The 13249-nt window shown below is 31.8% G+C and overlaps 1 protein-coding gene across 1 annotated transcript in view; it reads left to right on the top strand.

Moving 5' to 3' along the window:
• Positions 1 to 13249, top strand: part of EYS (eyes shut homolog) — a 1462097-nt gene that overhangs the window by 542864 nt on the left and 905984 nt on the right. The window contains 1 exon segment of the mRNA XM_069488330.1: positions 6722 to 6921. Coding sequence (XP_069344431.1) covers positions 6722 to 6921 — 200 coding nt within the window.

Below are 13249 nucleotides of genomic sequence, written 5' to 3'. Positions count from 1 at the left end.
TTTTGGTTGATATATCTTATTTTACAGTATGAATAAAATGTACAAGATTCTGAAAAGTTGAAAATCTTTTCTGGAGCTTGGAAGTCTTGTTTATATAATGTATAAATTGTGAGATTTTCATATTTTTCTTTACATTTTTTCATGACTCTGGGCTTTGCGTTTCTCTTCATAAAATCCTTTCATACAGCAATATCTAAAATATTTTCTTATGTTCTCATCTACTATAATTTTAGGATTAATGACACTTTTAGTGCTTTAACCCATAGTGAATATATTATTCAATTGATAAATGTAGGGATTTAACTTAATGACTCTTTTTTAAAAGTATAATCAACTTTCCCACAAAATTTTACCATCAGATCTGTTATTTGTCTGTTGATTTGGGATGCCTCACTTTTCATACACTAAATTTCTATAGATGGGTTAGTTTGGGGGCTATCCTCTTTCTCTGCCTTTTCATCTCATCATGCAGTAGTACTGTCTGTTTTAATTTTTATAGTTTAAATAGGATGTTTTAAAATGTGCCATGTTTTGTTAATACCTTAAGTGTAATCTAAATGTAATTTTGGTCATTTGCTCTGCAAATAATGGATATTGAATATCTTCGAGAAACTGAGATACAGTTATCAGACATACCTCCTGCTCCACCAACTCCACTTGGAGAGTTATCGATCTGTCTATCACCTATCTATTTTACTTATTTGCTGATTTATTTATTTTAACTTTCTGTATGCTGCAATGCCCAGGTAACAGCCTCTGAAGGACATTCATTTATGTCCTAGACTATTTTTCTAGGCTAAAGAGACAAGAGCAATGGAGAAACATGGGCAATACTAATGGAAAAGAGCACTTAGGTCAATAGAGGGCAGAATGTTATATGTGAAGCTCTTTGGGAAATGGAAAAATATAGTTTGTTTTAGCGCTGGATAGAGGAAAACACAAGCAAACTTGTTTTGTTTTGTTTTATTTGTCCACCTGACAGTTAGAGGGAAGTTTTAAAAATCAGCATTAAGGCTACGCAAAGGCAAACATATGATTGAGTTAGTGAAAAATATGTAATTAATGTTTTAGATATCCTTATACACACACACACACACACCACACACACAAGTGAGAACAGTAGCATAGAAAGCAGGTATTTTCCTTTTAATTTTGATGGGACTGAGAATGGCGTGTATCCTCATGTAGCATGTATATGTGGCAGCAGTGTTATTTTTTAATATCAAATTATAAGCATATAAGAAATGTACTAAAATAGAAGAAAAGAAAATATGATTAGAGAATAAAAGAAGAAATCAAAACCTTCTCAGGTGAACAAAAAGTAGGGTAATTTGTCATGAGCAGATGTAACCTAATACAAGGACTAATGGAAGTTCTCTAAACAGAAAGGAAAGGATTAAAGAACTGTGTCTATGCATGCATGCATGAGCTCATGTATTTGGATTTCTTCAAGGGTGAACTATAATTTATGAGGATTTTATATAAAATATTGTATTTTATCTACTATATTATAGACATTTTCCCATTTTTTGTATTTGTCTTTCATTAGTATATAGTGGATTCTGAGATTCAAAAGATTTATATCTCCAAATTTACCGAATCATAGAACTCTAAAGGTTTTGTGATTTCTGACAAGTTTAAAAGAGACTTATTCAAAAAGTTCTTCTAGTATTTTTCTCATTTTTTAAAATTTGAAATGAAATTATTGATCCATTAGAAAATGCTTTTCAGGGAACAGTTTAAGTTAGAATCCATCTCCCCCAACAAATGGTGATCTATTTTCCACAAATCGTTGTAGAGAATATCTATCTCCTTTTATTAGAAATATTTAAAAGAAGCAAGATTTCATAAATGGGAACATTTATTACTCACATATAGAGTTTCTTGCTTTTTCACTTAATCTATCATTTCAGATTATTCTACATTAACATATATAGTTCTACCTTATTTTCATTAATATTCTATTGTGTGAAGGTACCATATTTATTTAATCAGTACCCTTTTCTGGGCTATTTAAGATATTTTAAGTGTATGGCTATTAAAAATTCTTTGTGTATCTTAGGTGAAGAAGTTTGAGGTCATACTGTATTTCATAGCAGAAAATAATTAGCATTACTTTTAACATTCTTCTATTTGTTTGTATGTATGTGTGCATATGTGTATGTGTGTTTCTTTTTGGCTCCACAGCCTATCCTTCCCTGCGACACTTATGTGTTTATTAGGAGTCTTTTCCTACATATTTGTTTTGTCAAAATGTGAATATTATTTCATGTTATATGCATTATTTGTTTACATAAATGTCATTATATTCTCCCAAGTATTTGTTCTTTGTCTTTTCCACTATTTGCCCTGGTCTGTAAATCTTGAATCCTTAAATTAGGGAATGATCTCTATTGCTACTCATGCAAAAGGGAGCCCAAACCTGGATCTGAAGAGCAAAACAGGTGGTACAAGAGGAGTTGCATTTCCTTTCCCTGCTTCTCTTAACCACCAATATCAACCCCATACCACTTACAATGCTACAGAGTCCTTAGTGACACACCCAATCAAAGTTTTCTCAGTCTTCTGGATTGTTTGTCCATGCCTAACCCTTCATCTTGCCAAGTTAAACACGCTACTGAGATTTTAATATACACTTTATAGTGTATATTTAGTGTATTAGTAAGGGTTCTCCAGAGAAACACAACCAGTGGTGTAATTCAGTTCGAGTCCGAAGTCCTGAGAACCAGGGGAACACATGGTGTAAATCCCAGTCTGAAGGCCAGATGAGATGAGATGTCCAGCTCAAGAAATGAGGCAGGAAAAAAAAAATGGATGAACTCTTCCTTCTTTTGCCTTTTGTTCTATTTATATCCTCAATGTATTGGATGAAGCCCACCTATTTTGGGAAAGCGATATGCTTTCTTGAGTGCACTGATTCAAATGTTAACTTATCTGGAAGCATCCTCACAGACATATGCGGCAATAATGTTTAATCTGGGCACATCATGATCAGTTGAGTTGACACATAGAGTTAACCATCACAGATTTCTTCTATAATACTCTTTTCTTCACCTGAGGAAAAAAGAGCATACATTGTATTTATTTTTATTTTTTATTTTTTTTAATTTTTAAATTTTTAATTATGTGTACATAATATTTGCACACATTTATGGGGTACATGTGATGTTTTGATAGAGGCATACAATATGTATTTTCAATGTCCTTGAGCTTCTATGTTGCTTTTCAAAAAACCCTAAAGTTTATTTTATGAATTTGGTAGTGTTTGTAGTTTTGGCCCTGATGTATTGTTCTTTCCATCATTTGATTTGTTTGTGCATTTCAGACAGATTCTGGGACAATGATTTTATTTTCCTGTATGTTAATGGCCTTCTTTTCCAGAAGTTCTGCCAGATACACTTTCAGTAAAGAAAAAAACAATTACTGTAAGAGTATCAATTTGATGTTTCATAATCTTGTTTTATTTGTTTAAATAACAAAGTGAAACTGCATTTTATCTCCATCAAAACATGTTTGATTAAATTGGGAATGGGAGAAAATCTTCTCCTTATTAGCTAAATCAGTTCCATTCAACCATGTAAGTTTTGAGATAAAAAGAAAACAACAGCCAATGAAAATTATATGAGAGGTAAACCTTAGGTATATTGTGTCTTCACCACATAGATTGTCATATGGACAATTCCACAGCCGAAACGTTTCTTTGAGAGGGAAATCAAGACTTGGTGGTATAATGAGCCCTGGGTTGGAATTCAGAGCATTTAGTATCAATGTGATTTTGCTCTGTCACAATCTTGGTATAAGACCTTGGCGAAGTCACTCTAATACCCTTGAGCTTATCCTTATCCTTGTGAGTAAAATAAAACTGTTAGACCGGATTCTTGCTGTTCAATATCTGGTTCATTAACTAGTAGTATCAGAATCACCAGAGGATTTGTTAGAAATGGAGAAACTCAGGCTTCCAACCTATTGAGTTTGAATCTGCAATTTAACAAGCTACCCAGGGTATTTACGTGCAATTTAAGTTTAAGAAACACTTAACTACATTAGTAGTTTTTATTCAGAGGTAGACAAAGTTCAGACAAATCTGTGAAGCTTCATAGGCCTTTGCAGTGGGGGAGGTATAGAGACCTAACAGGTACCATTTGCTGTTTCCACTCTTCAAATAGAACAGTTCCTGTGTATCTGTTTAAATATTCTGTTTGTTTAAAATATTCTGTTTCTCCAAGGTCTTAGTTACAGAAAGCATTGCACTACTTTAAAACATCAACACCAAAAAATAAAACATGATGCTGTGAGAGAAGTGTTATGATAAAGATGATCTCAGGTAACTTTCTATTCTTCTGGGCAGTTCAGAGATCACAGGACAAATCTTTAAATCACATCCGTCAGAAAGAATACAACTATCTGAGTCAACAAGATAACTGTCACATTTACTAGCCCAGTTAGCAGTTTTCTCTGTATGAATATATCACAGCTCTGTTAATCTCATACTCCTGTGCTTTCCTAGCATCATGTTGTGAGCACAAGTTGAATGAACATAGCACTGGGACCTAGCTCAATTGTCTGGATTGCTCTAGTCTGCAACATTCCTCCCAGCTTTCATCTCTTTCTTTTAATACCCTAGCCTTTTATTTCTTTTATATTCTGAAATTACATTAGTGAATTTTTCTTGGGAAGCACTTTATTAAATAGAGTATAGCAAAGTAATATAAATGATGATGAACAAAAGGAAAGGCATCCTTCTTAATTTTTGAACCAGGAAAGATCAAGAACTTTAAATGACAATTTGATTTTCTCTAAAAAGAAATTGCTTTTGTATTTCCCATTAAGCTTTCTAATTAATTTAGTAAAAGATTCTTGTAAACCCTAGAGACAGAACTCTTGGCAGTCTAAAAACTATCCCTTTCTTCCCATGGGAGATATAATTCAATTAGTTTATGTAATGCTTTCTAATAAATCATTCTATATATACCAAGCAATAGAGCGAAGAGAGAAACATGTTGTTTCCATGTCACTCCCTGTGGAATTCTGCATTTATATTCTGTAAAAATAATTGCAGTACCTATAGGAAGTCTACTAAATGCCCTTGGTTATCCTTAAGGAGTTCACATTTTCAGCAAAGGTAGAACAAATATCAGAATGATCTTCATTTATAAAAATATATATTTAGCTCTGTCACTTGGGTGAATGTAAAAACTGCCATCCAGACATGATTTGAATTTTATACTCAAGGGCACAATCTATTTCTTAATGCAAATGATACTAATTAAACCCTCTGATAATTTGACAAACTTTTATTTTTTTAATGGATACATGATATGAATCCAGTGGCTTTCATATTAATCTTGTTAGTATGAGTTTTTATTAACACTTTTTCAAAGTCACTAAATATTTGTAAGCATAGGTGTCAAACAGTGTTAGTTCTAGAAAATTATCACTTTTCAGGGTAAAATGCTGAAAAAGTATTTTATGTTTGTATACACAATTATCCTTGAGAATGTAACAACTTGAGACCCTAGAATGCAAATGATTCATATTTATAAAAATTCATGAAGAAATTATGTGTAGACAACTCATTGAAAATAAATAGTTTTACTAATGATATAAGTTTCCATAAGTTATTTCTCAGAATTATGGGTACAAATCTTTTTAATTAACATTACATTGAAAAATAATGTCGTATCATGTTCATGGTACTATGACATGTACTTTCCACAATGTAAGCACATATAAAAAGCTTAAAATGTAAACTTAATAAGCATATGGTAGAAACTAAATATACAGAGAAACAAAATTTTTTATTCAAGGCAAATGCCAATGACTGAAACAGAGGCTGACAGAGCTCTTGGTTTTCAGAATGGAAAGGAGAGAAAAATGATATTTACTAATCAGCTGTTATGTTCCAGGCATAGTACTAAGTGCTTTATATTCATTTTAGGGGGGTAACACTATTGCGATTTTAAACATAAATGTTATCACAACAAATAAAATACCATTTATTGAATAAGTAAAAATAGGAGAAATTTAAAAATATGTTTAAGCTTAAAAAGTAATAGCTATTATCCAGATTCCTCTCACTCCATAAGACCCTTGTGCTTCTAGGACTACAGATGACAGAAATGCTGGACATAAATTTGGACAAATGCATGGGGAAAGGTGGGAAATTGAAAGATTGGGGTTAGATTCAAATTTTAGATATTATGGATTTTTTAGGTATTTCAGAATAATATAAATCAATTGTGAAATGTCTAAGTATATGAGCAAACCCAGTGTTACTGTGAAAGTTAACTGAGGTGCTATTAATGATTAACCCAGGAAAGCAGAGTTAAACTGGGGCTGTCCTGGGAAAACTGGCATGTACGGAAGATACTAAGTGTCAGTGAATTCCTGCTATTATCTACAGAGGAAATTTGCTTTAGTACTATTATTGGTGGGGGGCTGGGAGAGGAAGTTCTCTGACATGGTACATGTTTTAATAAAACTTAATAAAATTTTTTGGTTTTTTTCTGGAAAATCAGCAATGGAACATTTGGCAGAGTATTTCTCATAATAACAAGTAAAAATCATCTATTACTATAAACATATGTTTTGGTTACTAGAAGAAGAAAATATCAGACAAGCTTACATACTGATTTCTTAAAATATGTTTAAATAAAAATATAATTTTAATAAAACTGTCTACCACTAATAATCAAATCTAATTCCCTATTTCTTAATTTAGGACTGCACATCAATCCCTTGTATGAATGAAGGCTTCTGTCAGAAGTCAATACATGGATTTACTTGCATTTGCACACATGGATACACTGGTGAATATTGTGAAAAAAATATTGATAGTTGTGCTGAGCCTGAACTGAATTCAGTCCTCTGCCTTAATGGAGGGATTTGCATAGATGGGCCTGGACACACTTTTGACTGCAGGTTAGTGTTTATTTATTCACAAATAACTAAATATATATTTAGGAGAGCTTAGAAACATCTCATTAGCAATGCACTCTAAAATGTAGATACTAAGTTTTCAAGTGAGTTTTTATCGTAAAAATTTGTAATCATAACTTAGAAAAAAATTTTTGTAAAAACATTGCTGATATTTTTCAAATACCAATTTTATGTTTTGATTTCCCAGTTTAATCATCTTTTATTTTATAATTGTTTCATATCTCCTGTCTTTCCTACAAACGGGCTTTGTTTTTTCTCTTAAATATTACACCAGATGATTTATAAATATTTCACATTTACAGTATAATTCTTAGCCAGAGACTCATTTGTGTTATTGCTATGCCTATCTTCTAAGACCTTAACAATTTATAATAAATTTTATTTGAATAATAAAAATAAATTAATCTATCACTGTATTTTTGAACCAGTTATTATTTATCATTTTAACTTCTTAGGAGATGAATTTCTGTTTCCTTTGTTCTTTATGATTATATAAGATATATAATTGTTTATTTGAGAACTTAGCCACTATCTGTTCAATTTATAAAATGTTAATGGAATCCAGGTATTTAAAAAAAATTCACATATACTTTACCTCTTTTCATTATCTCAGTTTCATGTGTGATAGGCTGATGTTAAGTCAAAAATTGTTGAACAACTGTGTTTCTGTCATAATATATTAAACTACTGATAAGTTTACCATTCATATTTTGATACATAATGATTTACTAACAAAGTGTTATCTATTATTTCCATATTTTAGTATTTCTTTTTACTAAGATATTCTGCCTTCTATTAAATACTGCAACCACTATATTTTCTTTATTCAATATCTAGGGCATGTTTTGCCCATTTATTTATTTTGATCCCATCTGTATCATTTTATTTGGTATATATCTCCAGTGAGGCACACATAGATGCCAATTTTACATGAAATCAAGACTATTAACTTTTCATTTAGCATATGCAATGTTTATTATTATGACACATTCATTGTTTATTACGCATTGCCTAATATGCCATTTTCTTTTGAGATATACACACATGTGTGCACCCATTTGTGTGTTTATATGTCTTTAAAATCCTATTGTCTTTTGTCTTTTATTTTTAAGCATTATGTAAAACAAAACTATGCAAAAACCACTACAAGGACCTTCAGGGCTATAACCTAGTAAATTCCTGGATTAAGTCAGCAAAAGTAAATTGAATATTTATTCCCAATGGATACAATGTTATAAATGAAGGTTCTATTCATGGAAATCCATTTTGTGCAATAAAAAAAATTGATCATAGAAATAAGTGAATATAAAACTAAAATGCACAATTTTATAACCGGTTAGGTTTGTTAAATCCAGCACTGCAAGAGCTCTTAGTCCATTTAGTGATGCTATAACAGAATACCTGAGCTGGGAAATTTATAAAGAAAAGAAGTTCATTTGGCTTGTGATTCTGGTGGCTAGAAAGCCCAAAAGCATGGTGCTGACATTTGCTAGTCTTCTGGCTAGGAACATATGCTCCATCATACCATGACAGAGAAGTGGAAGGAGAAGTTGGTATGCCAAAAGGACCAAACAGGAGAGGCAACCTTGCTTTATAACAATCTGATCTCCCAGGAACTAATCTATTCCCACAAAAACTAATCCATTCCTGATAGAATTAAGCCAGTCTCATGAAAAAAACATAATTCTATCTTAAAGATCTAATCACCTCTTAGAGGCACCACTTCCCAACATTGCTACACTGGGGATTAAGGTTCCAACATGAGTTTGGGTGGGAATACTCAAACCATAGCAAAGTCCTTTATAAATATTTCTTTTAAGAGAATGTTATTCATGGGCTAGTTAGGCTGATCTTTCTTGAAACATGAAGCCAATGGAACTCAGACTGAAGATGCCTGCTCCTTTTTCCTGGCATATCTCCCAGGGACAAGCATAGGAATTCATTACTGCTAAAACGTTATTCAAGTTGCATTTAAGCAAGAGTCATCTGTCTCCAAAATTTTCACTGCTGATTCAGTGTGTCAGTAAGCCCCTGAAAGTCTGTGAATGGTAAGGCCTTGGGAAGTGTGGTTTCTACTGGGACTTCCATGCTGCTCTGTGAGGAGCTATCAGTATTGACGCCATGTCAACACAGTTCTTAGATCATTTACCAACGCAAACTCATATTCTTGGATAGGAGAGTTCTTGGAGGGAGTGTTTTGCAAATTAAGTCCTCATATTCGTGTATGGGCTACTGGTTAACTTGTGATAGATTTATTTAAAATCATAATAAAATAATTTCTGTATTTAGAAAATGAAATGAAACTTATTTGAAACCTATTTTGCATTCTTCGTATTTTATCAACAAGCAGAATCACACTCTTAAAAACCTGATAAATTAGTTTGTTATTTTCTTCTTTATGTTGATTTTGCTTCAAAGTTTACACCAAACAAGTTAAAGTTAGTGTTTCTATTCCCATTGCTAGTTTATTTGTTAATGAGCTTGCTAAGGTTTGCTTGACTTTAAGAAAATGTATTTAAATTTATAAACTTCTACCTTAAGGATATTAAAACTGAAGTTTCATTTTTTATAAAAATTGCTATATTAAATATTAAAATGTTTTAGCCCTTAATGGTCTGCATAATATTCTATAGGCTTGGTTTCCTATGATTTTAGGAGAGCCATTTTTCTTCCAATTAAAATATTATACTGAATTGCATTAAATAAACAAACAAACAAAAAAGATAAAGACTGAAGTACCCTTTAAAATTGCCAGCAAATTTAAACTGCTAGCGTAAAATATTTTCTGGTGTTGTAAGATCAACATATTAATTTTAATTTCATAAAGTACAAATTTCTTAGATCTTATCTTTGAGCATTATATGCTGTTATTTTGCTTTCATCTTCATCATTGCAGAAAATAAACCGGAGAATGGCTTATTTTCATGAATGTTAGATGTTATGAATTCAGTTGATTTACTTTCTTCATGGAAGCTGACATGATATCTAATTTCTTTAATCAACATGTATAATATACTTATTATAATGACTGTCATGAAGAGAACTTATAATTTAATTCCTATCTGGTTTATCTTTGAAGTTTTACATGTTTAACCAGAATATGTGATAAGTTAAATGTTTTTCTTATTTTCTTTTTCAAGTCTGGAAAGTTTTTATTATTACCATTTTTTTTCTTTTGCTCACTGTTCCTGATTCACTCACTCTGCATTCTACTTTGGGTAGTAATATTGCTTGCTTATAGTATATCATACATTTTAAACTTTGTCCTTTATGCATTTTACTTTTTCAGTTTTCATATCTTTTATGCGATTTTTTTCTCAATTCTCTATTTAATTCTCAAACTTTTATCCAGTTTTCAAAAATTTTTTATGTTATTTATAATCTTTTACTTTTCAATGCATATCAGCTTTTAATTATTTTCCTTCATTGTAAATGTAATGCCCACCTAACAAATCATATTATCTTCTATTTACTAATTTATTTCAAGAGTTCAATTTTTTTTTCAAGTTCTTGTAACTGGGTTTGGCTACCTTTTCTTACAGAAATAAGTTGACTGAGAGTCTCAGTTACTATCATTTTTTATGCATGCTTTATTGATCTTCATGGTTGTTACTCAGATGTCTCAGAAGACTGATTTTATATCCCAACTGTTTGGGCCAGACTCTTCTTCATTGAATTATTTCTATGTTTACAAGACAGTTTTAAATGATAAGGCTGACCCCTGAAATGACTTGGACAGAAACATGTGTTAATGCAGAGGCACACCTGAGAAGAGCCTACTTTCACTACATGTGTTATGGTTGTTTCGATCTAGGGTGGAATTGATGAACAAATATGAGCCTGTTTAATTATCTTCTCTCCACTGTTTCAATTTTGAATATTGGGCTTCTCTAGGTCAGAGGGGTGTCAGATTTATACTTTGTTAATTGCTGATTTTTCTCATGAAAGCATTTTGTTATTTTAGATTATTTTACAACTATAACTGTATAATGATACATAATAAGAAAAGCTAGTATTTGTTTTTAACCTTCCTAAAGCAGTAGCTACCTTTTGAAAGACATAGTTAGGTTCTTTAAGAAAGAAAGAAGAAAAGAGAGAAATAGACAAAAGAAAGGAAGGAAGGGAGGGAGGGAGGGAGGGAGGGAGGGAAGGAAGGAAGAAAGGAAAAGAAACTTATGCCCGACAGTTTTGAATATGATTCTTGGGGGTAAAATGAATGAACCATTGACATATAGCTAGTTTCATTATTACTGCAGACAAATACATAGGCAATATTGCTTCTGATACCGAATAATAACTGATGATTTAATTTCTACTAGTAAACTCAAATGTATGTTTTTAATTGACTTGGTTTTAGGGCTAAAGGGGATTATAGAGATTACTTCTAGTAACTAGTTATTGCATAGATGAAGTAGCAAAGGCCTAAGGATGTTTGTACTCTGTCAGCCACCTAAACAGATGTCACCGTCAGTGGAAAAGTCAACACTAGAATGCAATGCATAGTTAATTTATTTTTATTACAGTAATTTTGATTTAAAATACAAAATACAAAAGAAATATATATGTAAGTGCATATATACAGTAAAAAGAGAAGAAACATATATAGTCAGATATCATGACTATTCTCTAGTTACAGTTAAACATCTCTTTTCAACTTTATATCCTGGTGTAAAGTTTAAAGACATTAATGACTTTGTTCAGTTTGATAATAGCTGCTTTCCGAAGTTCATAAGTATTATTAACCATGTGTAACAGTTTAATAGCATTTTAATGCATGCAAGTTTTATTAAACCATAAAAACTATGTTGAAATTACACTAAAATCCAAATTAGACTCACATAATAGAGGACTATAGAAATAAGTAAAAACATTATACATAACTTCCCCCCCACCCCGGGACCATGTAGATTATAAAGAATATAGCAAGTGATTTATAAACAAAGCATTGGGACATAAAGATGGTGGTTTTTGTTTTTGTTTTTAATATGTAAAATCCTGTTCCAGGCAATTTTTTTCATGGTGTTCTCTGCCTTTGGCTTTTCAGAGTCCCTTTCCAAACCCATGACATTTCCACCTTTCAGTTGCAAATCTCCATTTAATCTGATACTATTTTTTCTAGACATGCTTCTCCTTTATCATTGCCTTTATATTATTGAAGTATTTCATATTCTTTCCCTTCTTATTTAGCTAAGCTTCATTACTCTTTCTGCCCTGAACAGAGGATAATTCATTCACACTATTAATATATTATGATAAAAGATTGGTAAGCTTAATGCTTGATTCCTGCTATTGTTACATTTCCTTTTCAAAAGATTTTAAGAAAATTGGTAAAAAATAATTTATTTTTAATTATATGATTTCAGTGACCACAACATATTGTTAATTGGAACATTTGAGATAAGTGAGCCTTACTGGTATCATACTTGAGGAAGAATAGATGCTATTTCCTTATATACTTTGTAGAAAAATCAAGAATGGGCTCAGAGAAGTTAGGTAACTTACGATGGTTACAGGGTAAAGGTATTGATTCTGTAATAACCCATTTTCAACAATCATCAATCAACTTTTCTAGAATTTAATTGTTTTTATAATTTGGAATAAGATGTTGGCATTTTAGGTCAGGCATGGAGGCTTATGCCTGTAATCCTTGCACTCTGAGAGTCTGAGGCAGGAGAATTACTTGAGGTTAGGATTCAAGACCAGCCTGAGCCAGAGTGAGACTCTGTCTGTACTAAAAATAGAAAAATTAGCTAGGCATGGTCATGCATGCCTGGAGTCCCAGCTACTTGGGAGCCTGAGGCAGAGGGAATATCTTGAGCCCAGGAGTTTGAGGTTGCATTAAGTTATGATGGCACCACTGCACTCTAGCTGGGGTGACAGGGCAAAACTCTACCTCAAAAAAAAAAAAAAAAATGATGTTTGTATTTTGATAGCCATAGCTAGGTGACTTTTCATTACATATAGATTATGTTTCCAAAATTATGAAATAGTCCTTCTAATACTCTAAATTTACTACTTTTTTCCTCTCTAGGAAAAACAAATTGCACTATTTTACCTTGTAAAGTATTGCAAGGGGTAGGATAATAAGCAATACTCATTTTCCTTAATAGCTCTACTATATGGACATCATCGTTATTATTTTAGCACATTACTTTAGAACATGAGGAGACTCAAATTTATTTATTTATTTTTTATTTCAGCATATTATGGAGGTACAACTGTTTAGATTGTTTATATTACCCTTGCCCCCACCCCAGTCAGAGCTTCAAGCATGTCCATCCCCCAGACGTTACACATTGCACTCATGTAT

The sequence above is a fragment of the Eulemur rufifrons genome, chromosome 15 (assembly GCF_041146395.1).
Source record: "Eulemur rufifrons isolate Redbay chromosome 15, OSU_ERuf_1, whole genome shotgun sequence".
Lineage (NCBI taxonomy): Eukaryota > Metazoa > Chordata > Mammalia > Primates > Lemuridae > Eulemur > Eulemur rufifrons.
Note: the sequence above shows the minus strand (reverse complement) of the source record. Positions and strands in the feature narration are given on the sequence as shown.